Genomic DNA, 19,999 nt, shown 5'->3' with positions numbered 1-19,999 from the left:
CCGATTCAAGGGAATAAAAATATACTACATACACGTATCTCTCACAATAGGACCTAGACAGTGACGGCAATTTACCGTTGTCCTAACAGTCAAATCTTCCCTGAATTTCTGACGCGTTAGAAGCAAAATCTATTCTAAGTAGAGAAGTAATAAGGGATGGGGGCCAGAAGGATCTTTACTGCCAGGCAGACTGGAATTTTGCAGGCCCGGGGGAGCAGTCTCAAAGACAGTCATGAATCTTTAACCAGGAACAGCACTCGCTACAAGATAATTATCATGCAGGCAGAAAAAGCTGCAGAACACATGTCATTTCTGAACTGTTTCAAATAACCTATCCTGTTCTCTTAGTTACAACCTTCCAGTATTCAGTAAGCAACACAAATAACATTTGTTCTTGGTGACAGCGCAACAGGTTGCTGTACAGAAGGGTTCTACTCTGCCGTGTCAGTGGGGAAAGGAAAAGCCGGCAGCACTTGCACCAGTGTTTCAACGGGGTGCGTGGAGGGGAAAGAAAAAGGGAAATCAGCCCAGACTCTATAAGCCATAGTATAACATGATGGCAACATACAGCTGACGAGCTCTCCCTGTGAAGGCAGCAGCTCGCACGTTTCAAGACTATGCCGAGTTCCTGCGTGTCGCCCGCAATTGCACGAGCTACTGCCAGGCAATTGCTCAGTGAGTTTTTGCTTCTCTGTAAGGCAGGGACTCCAGTATGTTCTGTATGCAGCCATTCATTTAAAAAGTGCTAGTATCAAGCTGTGTAAATGTCTTGAAGTGGTAAGGTGGGTGGTCCTCCCATCCCACTGCAGGTGACACAGTACAGGATGTAATGAAATGGCTACTATTACGATCTGCATTACTATAACATCAGAAACATGAGCCTGAGTTTTTAAGTCACCTGGAGCAATTAGTTTTCCTAGCTTTTGTATTTTTAAAGCTTGGAATCGCCTTAACCAAACCATACAAATTGTCTTGTCTATAATGAAGTGGGCTCTAAGTTATAGAAGAGACAGCGTTTTCCAGGCTTAGAAAATTCTCTGATGGCAGAAACAGTATGCGTATAAAAGGGATCCCTGCCCACGGGGATCTCTGAACTCCAGAAATGCTGCCGTTTCTTGTTGCCTTTTCCAACCACTCAAAGCAAGGATATGTAGCAGAACATCTGCAGCCTCCACACCTCACAGATGTTCTCCTACACCTGGCCTAACTACTCCGTTGTTTCCTAAAACAGGAAGAAAAAAAAAAAAAAGCAGAATTGCTTTGTGCTCTCTTGTGATTCCAGTTAGTAGCTGCACCTCATCTTCTTTCTCCTTAACTCTTACTCTCTTAAGGACACATTTGGCCCTCTTCAGGATATATTTTCCATGACTGCTTTGAAGCAGTCACTTTGTCTTCCCCCAGTATGGCCTCCTATTCACACACCTGGACCTTAGTAATAGATTCTCTGGGCAATGAGCACTACAAAATGGTAGTACATAAAATCCAAATGCCTCCTTCCCTGAAATGCAGCATGAATAGTTTTGTCAGGTCTGTATCACTGGCTGACAATGCTTTTCAGCTTTTTCAAACCCTGTTTTGCTAAAGCACATATACTTCATGTGCTGCTTTGGCTGGACATGCTCAGATTTCCCAGCTGTGCCCATGTTTTGAGGTCAGCTACTTCAACAGAGAAATTTTTTCCTTTCCAGTGGGAGGAAGAGTACAAAGAACAGAGTCAGGGATATAACAATTCCCCATTATAAGAGGCACCGACACAGCCAGTACTAACTGGCACCCATCTCCATAGAAATGCCATGTACTGTATGGATAAAGAAAATGAGTTATTATCCTTTAGCCGCAGGGGAAGCATTCCCAGGCACAAGGAACAATGTGAGAGAGTCTGCATTGCTGCTTCTGCTGTTCTTGTGCTATGGCTACAGCAGTGTTTCTCAACATTCATCCCTTGTACCCCTTCCCTCCAGGATACAGTCCGTACATTACCCCTCACCCCAAGTTTGCAAAGCAACTGGCGATACATGAGATGGCTCAGTCTAGCAGCCATGTGCCCCTTCTGTCCTGCTGTCCGAGTTTTCCACCTCTGCCACCAACCAAAGTCTTCTAAGAGGAGTTTCAGCCCCAGTGCTGTTGCAGGTCATCCTGGCTGCGTGTATAATCCCACCCAGCTCTCTATGGACATTCCCCCAGACAGGTTCTGCTGTCTCCCAGAGGAACGTGCTTTGAGCACTGCTGGGCTAAAGAGCTGAGATTCTTCATACCATCAGTAAAAAAAGTGACAATATATAAAACTTAAAAAAACCCCCAAACTTTACAGTAGCATTAAATAGACACAACTACATCCTTCACCTGCACTTTTCCTTCCTCGCTCACACAGGCGCAACCCTCAAACCTAAAGGTAGTGTCATCCAGCAGATAGCTGTGATCAGAGACCCCCATGACAGAAAATGAAGGCCAGGGAAATGGTTACCCAGCTTCTGGTATCCCTCAAGGTGGAATACTGCAGAGTTGCCCCTTAGCAGAAAACCAATGACTTTCACCAAGATCCTCCCCAAGTACTGGTGGTTGTCACTTCTCCAGATCTTCAAGGTAACAGCTCTTTGTACAGCTATTCCCCTCTGTCTCCAGCCTGGAGTTCCTGACAGGTTAGCCCCAAGGCACACTGCTGTCATTGCAAACTGAAGTTTCTCCAGGCAGAATTTTCCATGACCCTTTTTCATCTGTACTCAGCAAATCACTTGAGAATCGATAGTGACCACAGTGCAGTCTCTTAGCTGGCAAATCAACCTCCAAATTCAGCAGAGGGCACAAGCCAAAGGTACGAATAAACCTGCAGAGCTTAGCGTGTGCTCTGTGATACTACGGGGGGAGCAGCTGGGTCAGTGAATGGCTCCCCCCCAGAGTCACAGTCTCCAGTCACATCAGGATTGTGTTATTTATTGTTGCTGAAAGGGAATGAAAGCAGAGCACTGAGTAGTGCTAAAATAATTAAAATAATTAAAATAATGACATTGCTGGACCAATTTCCTTATGATTCTCCTGTGGCTTCCTACAATTTAAACTGGGGTAGGCTGTGGCAGTGGTTAGAGAAGCCAAGGAGCTAAAGATTAAGCAGGTGGGACTCTTTTCCTTGAGCCAATTCTGGCCATACAATATAAGGGAGACAATAACACTGAACAAGATAGAAAACTAAGGTCCTAAATCATCCAGCCAAGAGGCAGTTATGAGATAAATAGCTGCAGTTCACAGAGAAGTCTGGACTAAATCTGGGACAGCTATGCAAGGTGATGTGAACTGGCAAAGAAACAACTGGATGTACATTTTCCTTGATTCAAAGTACAAAAAGAATAATTTACAGGCAAAAAAAGAGCAAGAGGTGGCATAGGAGGAAGACACCAGCTACAAGAAGTCAAACGAAGGCAGTTCACCCTCCAGCTTACGTTACACACTCTCTCTTCTTTAAAAAGTTCTTTCTGCTAGATTCTGTCCTTCAGACCTTTGGCACAGAGACAAGCGTAATCAGCCCCAGGTCCATAACTTTCTTACGGGCCACCTTCCTCTCCCTTCCCCTCCCCTCCCCACATATAATTTCAGATGGTTCTTATTTCATCACTAAGCTTGGTTCTCAGGCAATAAAAATGCAGCAGCATGTTACAATTAGCAGTGGAGTTCATATGCAACTGTACCTGCCTCTAAACCCACAGGAATGTAAAGCTAGACTTTGCCAGGCAGGGGCTGAAACCAGGTGCAGCCAAACAGTTAAGACGGGAGGAGATACAAGGAAACAAGACTTGCTCTTTGGCATCAGAAGCAGCATGTAATGATGGCAAGTTCACAGAGTACTTTGCACAATGCGGCAGCAAGACCAAAGTCAGAAGTTGGGGGAAAATGGAATGACATAGGAAATGTTCAGGGCTCAGGGAAATCAGAGTGAAGGGTCAAATACCAGGTAGGTGTCAATAAACTGAGAGTTTTAGGCAACAAAAGACAAGTGGGTTGGAGTCAAGGCATTGAGAGGGAACAAATCCTGAAATGGAGTCTTCAACAGCCTAGGACCGTTTTGATAGCCCTGGTTCATTTATTGTCTATTTCTTCCAACCCTTTACAACAGCTCATTTCACACAATCCCACCAACAGAAGTGAAGTCTTTGGGGTGAGAACAAAACTTACCACATCTATGCTACTATATTCAATTACAGTGAATGTTAAGTCCCAAATAAACACAATGGAAATTCCTGCTTAAAAGCAGACACCACAATGAAACCCTTAATTCTTTACATTGCCTTGTTATCATGTCATCTAAGAGTATTTAACAGCTTGAGCAGGCCATTTATCCACAGGCTTTTTGTCTGGACGTGAACTGCATTTTGCTAGTGTGGCTCGGGCTCAGGGCTAACATTCATCTGTAGGTATCCAACTGAGTAGAAATGCTCAAAGAATGAATCCAAACCAAAGCTTTCTATCCCAACCAAACTGATCAAATATAACAGAGAGTCAGTATATTTGTTTACAGCTAACATTTAACAAAGTGTAAAATCAGTCATCCTTGGGGCCCTTATCCAGTTCCCATTCAAATTACTGAGACCTTTGTCATTGTCTTACTGGGGAGCAGAACTGGATCACTGACAGAGCAGAGGTGGATCCAGAACTGTCCTGCAGGTAGGTTTATTCAGACAATTCTGGTTTCTTACAAAAGCAGCTTTGTGTGTATATTTCTTGTCCCTTGCGATGAGGTCAAAGTTATATGATCTGCCCAGTGAAGTCTGAATGGGAGATGTGAAGCCAGAAGTAGAAAGTGCTGTCTGGTTTCAGAGGGAGCGACATCACTCTCGTGAAACCTTGTAATCATTGACTTAGTGTTTGCTGTTGCAGCTGTAGGTTTAAAGGTGATGGGCAGTATGTAATAAAAAGGGGACACAAGTTTATGAAGAGACATAGCTTCGTTACAAAAGTCTGCTATTTCACACAGTCAGCCCCTCCATACTGACTTACCATTCTGATCTGCTGCACTGGTTTTCTAAGCAGAATGGTTTCACTTCTTTCACTGCTCTTTGGCATCCAGGCACTTTGCTCCTGGGCTGCCTCTCCTCCTGCCAGAGCAGCACCAACTGCATTGCTTTCCCCCACCTGCAATGACACAGCAGTAGAGGAGGCTGCAGATCTGGCTCTTCGCCAGATCAACGCTGACCGAAAAGAAGGCTACATACTCAGTCTCTACCGAATTTTCAGCGTCCGAGAACAACCTCAGGTAAGTTACCTGCTTGTTCTGTATCTGTTTCTCCTGTGAAGAGCCCTGTGTCTATCACTGTTCCTTAGCAATATCTATTTGAACTAAGAAATATTTCAAAAGGCAAATGTAAAGTTACATTCACAGGACTCCAGAGGCCATGTCAACTTTACGCACAGATGACTAGTAACAGTTTCATCACCGCTGTGGGCAATTAGAGAGCAAATCTCAGTCATGATTCTCTGCCGCCTGCCCCTGGAATAGCTCCAAGCATCAGTTCAAATTTGGTACGAAACACCACTACTCTGATTTAATTTCATTTTACACCTTCCTCCCACTGCCTTGAGCAGTTGGAGTGCAAAGGCTATTAAGTCATCGTGTGTTTTGCACAAAAGATGTAAGCACTAACAGGGGTAAACACGTCCAGCTTGGGACCAGGGAATTCCTTCACAGACCTCTAAATGATGACTCATTCTCTAGAAGAAATCTGAAACCAGCCCAAGTGCAAAAATTACACTGGAAATACCTACAGAATATCATTCCCACGTCCTCAAGTATCTTATTTCTCTATGTGTGCTTAAGTTATTACTATTTTGTGTTACAACAGCTGAATCTACTGGCACTAGCCAGGAACAACCTGAAATGAGTGCACAAGGCCCACAACACATAAGACACTGTGGAAGCATGCTACTAACATTCCCTGCCATGCTTGCATGCTTCCCATAATCTTACCTGAAAGGCTGAGTTCTGAACCCTTGAAGAAAATCAGGCTCATTGCCACATGTTTGATCTGTGCTGGCAAGGCTATGACACTACTTCTTGCTGCTCTCACAAGGACGTAGTTTCTGCAGACACGTTGCGGCCTCCAGCAATCTGAGATCTCGCCACTAAAGATGCGCGCTTTGCTGTGCTTTGCACTATGTTCTCTATATTGCTTTCCTCAGATGACAGAATGTGCCCACTAAGCAACTGGGTCAGGTCTCTTGAGAACTTTTTTCCACATGGGATGCCTCTGAGCTGGCCCAGAATTCACATCACCAGTCATGGAGTTAGGGACTTCGCCCCCCCATCCTAGGGCTGTTTCCTACTGACAATAATTAAAGCACCCCTGTGACCACCTTAGAGTGCAGCATAATGGGTGCAGGCATGCTGTAAGCCACTTCATTCATCTCCCTGCTTCTCCCTTCGCCTGTACCAAGTATATCTCAGCACAGGAGAATTTTGGTCCTTGTTTTGTGACTTGGTCTGTCAATTAATTCCCTAGAAACTTAACTTACTGCCTTAGGGCATGCTTTGCTCTTTGTTCATTTGGAGGTTTAATTTACTTTTATTCTTATTTTTTGCATCCAATATGCTTATCCTGTAAATAAGGCATTTCAAGACACCGCAATAAAAAACTAGACAATTTAAGCCCTTTGTCACATTTTTGCTGCTGCTGGGACTGAGTACTAAGCAGTAGTCAGCTCTGTCAGGGATGTTCATGGACAGGAACAACCTTATGCAACCTTCTATTGCCCTCAAAAAAATGAATCTTTTTTTTATCAGTCAGTAGTCCTCCCTCACATTTTTTTAACCAATACTCAGAATAAAAATATTTTCAAAGTTACTTCAGATTCATATCTGCCCTTAAGCAACCTGTGGTTCAGTTTTGCTCTAATTGAAACTAATGAGCCATCTGCTATTAACTCATATGCAAGTAGGACAGAACCTTTCTTTCACACAAGATACTCATGATTAACTTCACTGACAGGCACTTAACCAGAATTACAAAACAAGCCAAAATATTTAATTTCTTTTCCTTGCGCCAGGTCACCCTGCCGCAACGGCAATGCTGTGCTCCTGCCGCATCTCTTCTGGCTCCCAGGCTCCCCAGCATGTATTGCAGCAGCAACCCTAGCACCAGCAGCACTGAAGAAGCAATCTTTTTGGCCATGCAGAAGAGAGAGAAGTTTTTATTCAATACTAAGCAGATATCAAAAGGCCTTTGCATAACGGCCTTTTAATGAAAATTAAAATAAGGATAATGAAACCTTCAGAGATCTGCTGAGCTCTGAATAAACCCCAAATTATCCTTTCCCCAGTGGAGGATGATACATACAGAAGCAGGTAGACAAAAAGATGAGCAGATTTTATAATAACCTCATCTGCGTATCAGAGCCGATATTATACAAGAGAGCTACAGGCAACAGGAAATACAATTCAGTCCACCCTGGCTGCATTTAGTATTTCCAAGACCACCAAGCTTTGCAATCAGTCTTCATGATTCAGCTGAGTAAATCCATCTAACAAACACATTTGATAAGAACATTTCTTTAATGAGAGATCTGTGTGCTTTTGCCTCCAGAATACCTGAACAACCAACTTGAAAACTCAAGTCACCAGTCCCAACTTTGGGACTCCTAAGAGATACACATTTTCCTCAGCTATTACTTCTTCATGCAGGGTAGTCTTAGTGATATTTTTTTTCTCATAGAGGATATATTTGAAGTTACAAGCTTGTACCAAATGCCACGCTACTCAAAAAACACATTTTCGGCAAATGGCAATTGCTCTTTGACCAGTCTTACTTTCTGTTTACTGACATCCTATATTAGCTACCATATTAAGGAGACATCATCATGGTATTTAGGTACCTTGTATGTAAACAGAAAATTATGCTTAGTTCCTTCCACAGAAGGATCTATGCAGCCAGGTGCGGGGATACTGCCATGCCACTGTACACAGTGCTGCTGCACCTCAGCTTCACTCTGTCAAAACAGCTTTTCATCTTTTCACGACCTTCAAAACAACACTTATAATTAAACCTCAGGATTAGCATAGGCAAACCCTGAGAGGTCAGTGCAAGGCTTTATCAGATTACTTCACAGAACACTTAGGGGGGGAAAAAGAGGATATGAAAATACAAAAAATGGTATAAAGCATGATAAATTGCATATGTAAGAATATCACTTAGAGACAAAGCTGACAAAACAATTTACTCATTCTTTGTATTTGTTTTCTATTTATTTTGCTCTTTTATATTTAAAGGGTTTAGTATTACATTTACAAGTATATATGGTAGAGCTCACAAAATCGCCATCCCAGTGTCTTTCCAGAGATCTCTATACTGCATGACAGAATAGTTTGTACCTCTTGGTCTCCTCAGATATCTGTTCTTGAGCTCTCTTAGTGTTTTTCCAAGCAGTATGAAAACAAAAACGCCAGCAGTACTCCAGCCTTTAGATGCCCTCTTGACTGGTCTTTAGTTGCGGTTAAACAGAAATCAAAAGTAAAGCCAACATTGTACACATACTGGCCCCAGACTTCTACAAGACACTTGCCCCATAAAGCGTTTTCTCCATAAACCAGTGAAATCAACTAGGAAGGAAGGAACACTGCTCTCATTCCGTTTTGGTTTTTCTCCCTCTTCGGCAAAGGCATAATCTCAGTCTAAACATGTAGCTAACACTCACATCTAAGTCCTTTATAAATGACAGCTGCTCTCTTTCCAGCTTTCCACTACAGAAAATAAAAGATGATCCTACTAAGCTGTATCCTTGATGAATATCCTGGAAAGGCGCTTACCCATATTTACCGTGCAAGCAGAACCAGGAGCTGCACAATGCAACATCTCATCTTTCTGTACTGTACAACATAATCACTAGATACATGGAGCTGTACTTCTAGTCTTTCCCTGTGTGTCTCTTGCATGGAAACACATTTGCCCCAAAGCTGAGCCCTGACTGCTTTGTGCACCTGTGCTGCAGTGAACTGAATAAAGGTTTCTGGGCTTAAGCACAGGCTCAGAACTCAAGCGCTGGACTGAAGCTTTAAGCAAGTCAGGGACATCCATGCAGATATGCAAGGTCTCTCATAGCACTTTGATATCTGAGAGAATATTTGTCTGCATCAACACAGTCATCGCCTCTTTATGGCAAGTGCAAAGCATCCATACTTGAAGAAGACTCTAAGAAATAAGATACTTCTGTTTCTAATGACTACTAGGAATGTCCCATGTTAGCAGTTTTTTAATTATTTGTGGTCTTCATCCTCTCATTGTTATCAAAGGCAAAATAACCTGCCTTTCAAATCTAATCGTAAAATGCAGTTGACAATGAAAACATCACCATGTTTAGTCCTTATTCTTGTGTTTTGTTTGGTACCAGAATCAGAAGGACAAAACTGACTCTAAAAGGCTGTTCTTTAATTAAAAGCTGGCTAGATGCGTGACCAAGCCTGTTCTAACAGGGCCTGAATCTCACCTGATCTGCCACCATTGAGAATGTGTCTCACAGAACGTTCAGTTTTCAGGATATCTGTGTGTCCCACCTGTGTGTGTTGTGTTTCGCCATCTCTCCCTTTTCTGTGTCCCTACTTTGTTCTGTACAAAACTGGAATATGACCTTTTTTTGTTTTTGTTTTCAGGCGATCACTGGTTCTGTCTTTTATCTCATCTTGGATGTAGTAGATACCGAATGCCATGTACTCAGCAGAAAGTTGTGGAAGAACTGTGCGGCCAGATCTGCTCATCAAACTGTAAGGATTTTGTTTTCATATTTAATCTCAGGTATGATGAGTTACTCAGGTACTACTGATGACAGCAAAATCCCTTCACATGCATTTTTAGTAGGCAGCAGAGCTTAGAAGAAATCAAAACTCATTTTTAAGGTTCACAGTTTTCCTCTGTACTTTCTAATCAGTTTATAGACTGGTAAGATTTTTTTGAAAAAATGAAAATGAAAAGAAAGTTTTTGACCAGAGCTAATAAGCAGACATAACTAAATAGGCATGCTAGGACACTATTTAGAATAAATGGTTTACTTTTATAGCAACACTGTAAAAGTTTATTTTAAAGACCACCTGTCAAGAAAGGAATAAAAGAAACTCACTTTTATGTAACATGCGATTTTTGATTTAGTTTAGTTCCACCTTTATTCTGACAACTTTGCAAAAATTGTACGGAAAGAGGAGAAAAAAAAGAAAGCTTAGCAAGATAAGCTACAAAGACAGAAAGTGACTTAAGACTCTTGCTACAGGTGACCAAAACAATTCTGAACAAGTGAAAAAAATTATAAAGTGAAGAATAACGAGAAATAAGCTTCACATGTGGGGGGAAAAAAGTTATGATTAAATCATCCTGGGCTGCTTCTTAGGTCAATTGGTTTTCATTTTTAAATGAAAAACTGGAAAAAAATAAGAAGAATTCTGCTCACTTCTGCTTACAGCGCTTTTAGCAGGAAAAGGGTGCAAAGACTATGGTTGATATGGCTTCTGGGAAGTCAAGAAACGTATGTCCTAGAGGCCTTGATCATACATGTGGCAATATTTAAGAGGCACTCAGAAAATATACATTCAACTTTTAAAAATAAAGGTGCAATAAATATTAATAGGCCAGCGGTTTTTTCTGCCATAAAGTCAGAGTTTCTTCATGTGCAAGGGTGATCTTACTGTGCCACCAAACTGATTTAGGGTCTTTCCTACCACTCTCCTTCCTTACTACAGACATAGGGAAAAGCGGGAAGCTGCAGGACCGGTGACTGGATCTGGACACTTGAGCTGATCTCCAGGTTTAAGCTCTCTGTGTTCTAGACATAGACCCAGCTCCCGGTGTGGGGGCATGGCCAAGGAAATCACGCTGTGACACCTGGGCACTTCTTGGCTGCCAGAAGAGTGGCCTTGTGTAGGCCATGCTGCAGACAAGCACTGCACCTACATAGCTCAGGAATTACACCAAGGGAAGATCTGGCCTTTTATTTCTAAAGGAGATACTTAGAAGTGTTCTTCGTTGCCATTTGAGTATTAACACAGCTTTACTCTTGAAAAGAATTTCATGACTGGAAGGAGAAAATGAACCACTCCCTGTCTAGGTGCTAGATGATCAGTGCAAAGGGTGCAATATTAATTGTTTCTAAATGTTTATACTGTTTTAGGTTTATGGTCAATGCAGAGCAATTATCTACATTAATCAGGCAAGAAATATTGCTCATCTGAATACTTACAAGTGCATTTTACAACCAGGTATGCCTAATTAACACGCTCGCTTTAAAAGAGGACTGGAAAAACACTCTTCGCCATATAGCATTACTTTAAACTTTAATTGCAATTATGGCACCACAACATCTCCATTAGCTTTCAGCTGCCCTAATTTTCTGAAGTCAGTGATCATAAGTTCAGTGTGGTCCTGCAGCTCAAAGCAGTGAGAAAACCCATCAGAGCCTCTATATGGGCTTTTACCGTCTGGTCCAAAAAGCATTTTTATAGGTTTGTGAAAGGCAAGTAAAATCAGCAAGCCCACTGTCAGTAGGTTGAGCTTTTTTTGCAGTGTCTCTGCCTCCACTGCAACATTTTTATGGGTCTGCAAATTCATAAAGATTCAAAATCATTGAGTGAATCAAGCCACATATTGTTACTTTAGGGGACTGGAGGGTAAGTGGATAGGGTTGGGGGCAGAGATGCATTTACAGTGACCTACACTATCAACATGCTCTTATGGTTATGCTTTCTTGACATTGTTTTTTGTTTGAATAAAAAGTTCCACCCAGGTATATTTCGACAATATGCCCTGACTGTCCAGTTAATGCCTGTCCAACTGGGCCCGAGTATTTGGAGGCTGCTGTTCAAAGCCTTGCCAAGTTCAATGAAGAGAGTGAACAAACTCATTATTTCTCTGTCCTCAATGTCACAAGAGCTTCAATGCAGGTAAGCCAAGGCACACCTGACTTGCTTTAGCTCTCAAGAAGTATGGATCCAGCTGTTATAATTCATATGATTTGTTATGTCTTACAGATTGTTTAGAATTTGCATCTGTATAGTACAGAGAATACTTCCATGCAGAATTCTGGGAAGTGAGGATCTGCATTGATCCAAGACTTTGACTACATTTATTGCAGAAAGGGCTTTATGCAAAACTCAAGACAAAGAATTGCATTCCAATGTTTAGGAAAGCTTCACTGTGAGCTCTTTCTTCTACCACCACCAGGAATTAGTGACTCCCTAATAGAAAGTATTTAATAAAGCACAGTCATCCCTTCCAACACATACCTGTAATTCACTGAATGACTTTAAACATGGTTTAAAACTAATTTTAGACTAACAGAGAGCTAATGATCTCCTGGATAAATGCTGTTCATTTACCACAATAAGGTGGATTTCAGTCTTTGTTGGAAACTGTTAGGTATTACTACAATACAGTATTTAATTGCTCCCATTTTCCAACCCTGAGGTACTTGCATTTCAGAAATAGAAAAAGTGATCCTGTTCATTAAAGCAGCCAGAAATTATCAACAAGGCACTGAAGAGGGTGTAGAGGATATGTAGTTCTATGTGGATGCTAACATTACAAAACCCAAACTCATTTCAACTATAGCTAATCCACGAGTTACCAGGATTGTGCATATATAAGAAGTAAAAAATAACCAGGCAATAAAGCAGCACTTCTCCTGTAATACAACTAACAGTAATGCCCCAAGCATAACCTGCTCCTTCGACACCTATCAGGAGTTTTACATCTATTTCAAGGTCTGTAGGATTCTTTGACACATGCACAGGGTCTAATTGCCACTGGTCTCTCATTAACAGTGGGTCGTAGGTCCTTCGTATTTCGTGGAGTTTTTAATTCAGGAGACATCCTGCTCCAAAAATGACACGATTGCTGACATCTCCAAGTGCAAGCCACTTTCACCAGAAGTAGCTGTAAGTACTTTTCCTTGTATAAACATCTATTTTTCAAACACTATGATTCCTCAGTGAATACTTAGCCTATCCCTTTGGTTCTTTGCAGACAAGAATCAAAGCCCATAGGTGCCTTTTTACGAGTTGTAGCTCTGTACTGTCTTGCAACTGTGCAGACTGCTTTAGAATAGAGAAAACATTTCAGTAAGGGTTCCGAGTTCTTACCTAGAAGTCCATGAACAAAGAAAACAAAAAAATACCATCCAGAAGAAGGCAAGGTAGCCATCGCCTTACAAAACTGAATCATTCTTAAAGATTTCTTCCAAATAAACAGACATAGACAATAAATCACAAACAATGCATAAAGAGGATATTCATACTACAATCAGGCCAGCTAAGGAAAACATTTAGGAGCTAAGGAAAAAATTATAAGAGAAACTGAAAGACTGAATGGGTACACTGCCAAAAGATAACATTTCAAGCCCCATTTTAAATGAGATCCAAGCCATGTTACCTACAAACCCAGTAAAAACACAACAACGTTTTTTCATGGTTTCTTTCACTAGTATGGTGTGAAAATGTTTCTACCTGAAAAACGATATTATGTTCTATTACACAACTTGCCTGCACGGGGATATTCTGCTGCAGCAGAACGTAAGTGTGCTGTTGTAGTTGGGCCTTACGTGGCCAGCTTATTTTTACTACCACGTTACCGAACCGTCCTTTGCAAACATAAAGCCTTTTTCAAAATGCTGCCTGCTTTTGTAAGCTTGCCAATCCCAAAATAAAAGTTTGCCCAAGCTGCTTATCCCCACAAATACACGTAGAAGCTACAACTATTCAGCCTTTCGTAATCACTTATTTTACAAGACAGGAGCTAAGTATCAGTGCTACAATGTGAAAAAATGCTTGCATTTTCTTCTTCCAGAAAATAGGTTTCTGCAAAGGCTCTGTAATAAACAGTGACTTGGAAAATCAACAGTTTGTCAAAATATCCTGTGAAATCTACAATCTGCAGGTATTTCTTAATCTAATCTTAATATTGCAAGAGTGATACTCCTTTACAAGACAAGAATTGAACTCTTGAAAGCCCAGCCATTTTTAAGTTTTTTTTATTCACAAAGATATGGGCTTCAAGAAAGTGATAAGGCCAAGTCAGGAAGAAATCTCTCTTTTGATAAAAGAGACTGTTGCTAGGTGGATAAAAAGGCAATAGAATAGAGTCAATCATACAGAATGTGTTCAGAATGCTTTACAAAGAAATTGTAAATAACAAGGGGAATGCAAAGAGCAATAACTGCGTATTTACCCCAGTTTCATGCACCCATCTCCACTGGAATAAGAAGTTCCATCTGTCTGTCCTTTGAGCTTCAGGTCTGCAGCTGGTCTTTGCAGACTGGAATTGCAGCAGGTCCTTAGTGTGAAGGGTGACCCTCTTCAGAGCTGAAAGGATTTGTAATGGCTTCAACATAGATAACGCTTATTGCCTTTTACTTAGGATTCTGCCACTGAAGAAGGGACAGCTAATCAGACACATGGAAAATCCAGCCAGAATCAACAAGTTTTCCCTTCAGAAACCGATCCTTTCTCCCCACACCTAGAAAAAACAGTGGGCTACGTTAAAATTCTACCTCCTTCAACAGAGGACATCTCTTTCCAAAACCTAAGAGAAAGTCAAAATGAACATAAAGATGGAAAGCCAGTTCCACCTGAGGCTGTAGGATCTATGCCCGATCTTGGAGAAAAGACTCAAGTAGACAAACCAGATTTGACCAAACCAGTCACTGGACCAGTTATTCTCCGTTTTCCTGAAGAACTTTCTCTATCAGACTCATGCCCAGGAGAAGCAAAGGAGGTAAATGCCATCCTCCAGCCTTTGCTGCCTAAAAAGCCTACCAAAGCCTAGCCTGCATCCAATCATCTCAACTACCTGCAACAAAATAACGGCCACAATGGCAACCTGGTCTTTCAATTTGTGTAAGGTCTTTAAATAAATAAATTGCTTATTACAGTCTTCATCTTTGCAGTTCTCAGTTTTAAGAAAGCACAAGAATAGATTAGAAAAAGAAATTTAACTGGGGTGTTTCCCAACAAAAGAATTTGGCTTTTCATTCTCTAATTCCTCCCATCAGTAAGAGCATGAAGAAAAGGTAACTGCAGAGGGTAAATGAACTTGCAGGGCTGAGACAGCCCAAAGGCATCAGAAAAAAAAAGTATCCTCAGTAGCAAAAGTCTGTCAGGGCACAGTGCAGGACGGCTGCTCCCCAAGGGATGGTGAGGTGGAGCCAAGCATGATAACCAGGCTGGCAAGGCAGGGCCCCGAGCAAGGCAAGCAGGGCAGACCCAGGGATGGTAGTCAGGACATAGGAAGAGGCCAGATCACCACGCAAGTTCATGGGCGAGGTCTGAGGTCAAGCCAGGAACACGAGTTAAGCAAGTGAGGGTCAGAATCAGGTTTGGTTATGGCACCCAGAGTCAGACACAGCCCAGTGGTCTCCAAGCAAGTCCCCAGTGATGAGGCAGGTCTGGTCAAGCCAGGAAGACAGGCTGCAGGTCCAAATCTGGGTCTGGATCAACAGGGGCCATGGCCAGGCACAGGCACTGCTGCGATGCAGCAAGAGCCAAAATGCTACAGCCTCAGCTTAAAGCAGCTCCTGCGGGAAGGGTGGGGGGGGCAAGTCGGTCCTGGCCCCTCCGTAGCGCTGCCTGGGAGCCTGTCCCCAAGGCCACCGAGGGGAGGGGGGACAGGGGCTGTGGGGGCTGAGTTGGCCCTGAGCCCTGGCAGCCAAGCCTGCAGGAGAGGGGATGCTCTCAGGGCCCTCACAGAGTCACTCCTGGTGTAAGCATGTATAAACAGGGAAGAGGACTTCAGTGCTGTTTAGGATTAAAAGCTAGTGGGTTTTTATTATTTTATGGGTTAACTTCATAATTATAATGTGATGAGCTTAGCCTATTTTTTTTATTTCCCATGGAAGATCTCAAAGATTTTTTTTTTCCCCCTAATGCTTTATACCCTCACTTAAAGAAAGTTGAAAAGGCTACCCACGTGTGAAACCTCCGCACATAATTCTGGCTGGTGGAGAATCAAGCCCAGGCTATTCAGATTCTTATGCTTTACGGACCCTGCTGTGCAGGAAAAATGATGATTTACAAAATCAGCCTAATTCTTTCTCGAGATAGGTCATATTAACTGCCTTATAATAAAAACCACAGGGACACTCTACAGCCTGTAGCTAAGAAAAATCAATTTCACTAAAGCCAGACATAGCAACTGTACTGACAATAACAAATACAAATAAATGAGAAGACAAGAAGTAGTGAACATGGGGAAAAAAACATCATCTGTGGCCAGGAGTACACTGATATTTGCAATAATTACGGGGCTCGTATGAGACCACAGAGCCTTTCTCTAGTTGCCACCAGATCTGTAAAATCATTTGTTCAAAACAAAATCAATAAAATATTATTGTTTCTGAAGCTTTTATGCTGCTCAGTCACCCCTAGAGATGCTGGATAATTTCTCCATTCAGAGAGCCTTTCAACAAAAAATTATGGCTTTGTTAAAGTATTCTGGCATTACATAATTTAATTAAAACATATTATTATAAATAAAATATAAATAAAAGTATTAGTTTGAGTGGAGACAAAATAATATTGAAATATTGTATGGAGTTATGTTCACAACAAGTATGTTTGTTTTTACAGTTTGCAAAACTCTTAAAACCATAAATTTTATATAAAGGAGTAATTGAATTGCTTCAAAGATTAAAATAAGCCAAAAAGTGATGTGTGAAACATCAACTGAGCCAAAAACAATGCCATTTCAATTCCACATCATAAGAAATTTCAGCATGTTTTGGTTTCATTCATTTCAGAGCAGAAAACAATTCAAAATCAGGTAGTTCTCAAAAAATAACAACATTCAAATTCTATCCAATTCTTATCGCAGTATGAGCGCTAGGCTGTGTCAGCATTTCCCTTTTTATCAAGTCATCAAATTACAGCATCTTGTCTTTCCCTGGGGAAGTTTCACCCTTGCCAGCTCGGGTTTCCCTAACGCGACCAGCGCGTCCTCCCTCCCCGCGCAGGAACAGCCCATTTGCCACGTGCCAATATCGGGGATACCAGGCATCGCTCCACGCCCTCACACACAGCACCGTCGGCTTTAGTCAGTCAGAAGACGAGAGCATTGGGGCAACAGCCTGTCCCACTTCAGTGATTTTCAAAATGTTTTTCTTGCCCCTCTTTTCAGTTAATCGCCGTACTTCTCACTTCTGCAATTTTATACTGCGGTCTGTTTTATTATCTGTTTGCATGCTGATTCTAATCTCATTGTGGCTCCATCAGTTTAATGACACTACTGAGATTTATATCAACATATGTAACCGGATTCTTCCCCAAAAGGAGTACTGGGGAAGAAATTGGCTTCATTAACTGCTAGCCACAGCCAAGAATACCCCATTTCAGCTAGTTCTTTTTCTTGACTCCAGCTGCTTACAACAGTAAATTGAACAGCAACAGCAGCAAGTGAGGATAAATGGAGCGGAGTTGGTGTGAACATAAATAGGGGGAGTTAAAGAGAACATCTGAAAGTCTGGATCCACAGTTTTTAGCATTCAATTTGGCTACTGTTTAGCCTGTTCCGCAGACAAGGCTCAGAAGTGACATTTGAATCAATACTTTCCCTAGCTTGGATTCGAGATTTGGGTTCAAAGACTTCTATGACTTAGAAACAAATACCAGAAGGGGTGTTTATCCAAGTGGTAACTGTATCTGCAGTGCAGATCAGCAAGCACCAGCAGGCAGCGCAGATTCACGGGCATTTCCTTGGTTTGCTGTGGCCACTCCAGCACAGCAATTCCTGTACCCAGCTTTCAGTGTCACTTCGGCCACCATCAGTGTTTACCATAATTAAGGCCTGGTACTAATGTCCAGACTGACTCCTTGAACCGCAAGTAGGAGACTGAGGACGTATAGTTCCTGTGTGTCCTTTGTCCTCAGGACATATACTCATACTTGTCCTCAGTATCCAGTACCTGGGTACTGCCACACTCCCAGGTGGCATTGATACAATTAACAGCTGATAATGTTCAGTCATCACTACTTCAAATCCTGCTGCTGACTCAGCAGATTTATGCCTATCTGTGAGCAGGCCAGCACTGTGGCTTTCTCCTTCCAACATGTCCACATGGACAGATAAGGATGCAATGCACCTGGTCCTCACACATTTGCTCTATGTGACAACATGATCAGACAGGACTGCAGCAAATCCTCTAAAAAACATACCCAGATAGTGCTGAACCTCTCCATCTTCTGGCCTGGTCTCTCGCTTTCTAGCCAAACTGCGCAAAACAGCTGGCAGTAACACACCCTATGCACCTTCAGTCACACCCCAAGTGCTCTCTTCTCCTCTGTTGTGGTTTAACCCCAGCCAGCAACTAAGCCCCACACAGCCACTCTCGCTCACACCCCCCCAGTGGGATGAGGGAGAGAATCAGAAGGGTAAAAGTGAGAAAACTTGTGGGTTGAGATAAAGACAGTTTAATAGGTAAAGCAAAAGCCATGCACGCAAGCAAAGCAAAACATGGAATTCATTCCCTCCTTCCCATCGGCAGGCAGGTGTTCAGCCATCTGCAGGAACGCAGGGCTCCATCACGCCTAACAGTGACTTGGGAAGACAAACGCCATCACTCCGAACATCTCCCCCTCCTTCTTCTTCCCCCAGCTGTATGTGCTGAGCATGGCGTCATATGGTGTGGGATATCCCTGGGGTCAGTTGGGGTCAGCTGTCCCAGCCGTGTCCCCTCCCAGCTTCTTGTGCCCCCCCAGCCTGCTTGCTGCTGGGGTGGGGTGAGGAACAGAAAAGCCTTGACTCTGTGCAAGCCCTGCTCAGCAGCAACTAAACCATCCCTGTGTTTTTCCATCATACTTGCAGGCATTTCTGTTAAATGCAAAGCTATCCCAAAAACTGCAATTTTTTTTTTTTTTTTTTTTATCAAGGTGTAAAATCAGGCCACACTGGTCTGAAGCTATGAGGCATCACAGGCTAAAAAAATATAAAGAGAAGTTAGCAAAGAATTCTCCTGTAAGCAACTGGAGCTGCATGTGTCTTTGTGCTCTTGCTTAGGAGCGGAAGCGGCAGCAGCTGCAGAGCAGCACAGGCTACAAGACGGATAAGGTCTTGCCACCTGCACAATTGACTGAGCTGTGCAATTCAATAATCCCAGCCTGCAAGTGAAGCGCTACTGCAGAAGGCTGAGAACAGTCAGCTAGCATAGCAGTTGTCCTCCCAAGAAATCAGAGATACCTGTAAATAGTTATGGCTATACCCTAGGAAAGGAATAATTGGTTATGGAATATCATCTCCTTTATTTGTCAGCTTTTTCTTTTCCCCCTAGAATAAAGTTCTATTTATTAAGCATTTGATACCCTGTTTTTCAAGTGAGGAAGATAAGCCCCTTTTTGCTGTGTTCTCCCAGATTTCTGGGGAGAAGTTTAGGACAGATGTTTATTACCAACTCCTTAAAGTTTGAATGTGGATCACCTCTTACTGTTGCAAGTCAAGCCTTGATAAAAGTCAGAGATAAACAAGCTTTTGATAAGCTAGTCAAGAGAAATGCCATGTTTGGATAAATATCCCTATTCCTGCCAGCAATGTGTTTATAGGAATAGTTTCATTAAAACAACACACAAGACTTAGAAGCAATGAATATAAAAGCAAAATAAGTATTTAAAAAGATATCAAACTGGATGAGAAATGATAAAAATACATTATACTGACTCAAGTACAACCAATATTTAATTAACTGCTCTGACTGTACCTGGAGTCTTGCCCATGCTGTACTTTAATAATAGAGCCCAATCTTTCTTCTACAAAGAAACCAAGGACAAAACTCTCTACAGTGGGAACAGAATCTTACTTTTGCTTCTGCAGCCAATTTTGCAGGAATTTGTACATTTTCTACTGTTTATTCATAGTGTTTCTATTTCATACATAAAAAATACATAAGCCGCTGTCAAAATGATCGGTGTCAATGAACAGCACAGAACAAAAGGAGAAAAAAGAACAAACAATCTGCAAACAATAGACGACTAAGGGAATTATGTTATAAATTACCTAATCTGATG

At 42.0% G+C, this 19,999-nt stretch overlaps 1 protein-coding gene and 1 long non-coding RNA gene across 2 annotated transcripts in view; one reads left to right on the top strand and one right to left on the bottom strand.

Moving 5' to 3' along the window:
- The window catches only part of LOC148050808 (uncharacterized), an 84,686-nt gene that overhangs the window by 45,012 nt on the left and 19,675 nt on the right, over positions 1 to 19,999 (bottom strand). The window lies entirely within an intron of this gene.
- Positions 5,021 to 14,778, top strand: FETUB (fetuin B). The gene is made up of 7 exons (XM_009468485.2): positions 5,021 to 5,242; positions 9,626 to 9,736; positions 11,131 to 11,218; positions 11,733 to 11,899; positions 12,779 to 12,892; positions 13,800 to 13,889; positions 14,370 to 14,778. The coding sequence occupies exons 1-7, from the start codon at positions 5,021 to 5,023 to the stop codon at positions 14,775 to 14,777; spliced, it is 1,200 nt and encodes a 399-aa protein (XP_009466760.1). The 3' UTR covers position 14,778.

This window comes from Nipponia nippon, unplaced genomic scaffold (assembly GCF_047370975.1).
Source record: "Nipponia nippon isolate SJK-2023a ecotype South Korea unplaced genomic scaffold, ASM4737097v1 scaffold_7, whole genome shotgun sequence".
NCBI lineage: Eukaryota > Metazoa > Chordata > Aves > Pelecaniformes > Threskiornithidae > Nipponia > Nipponia nippon.
This window is presented reverse-complemented; position numbering and strand designations above follow the sequence as displayed.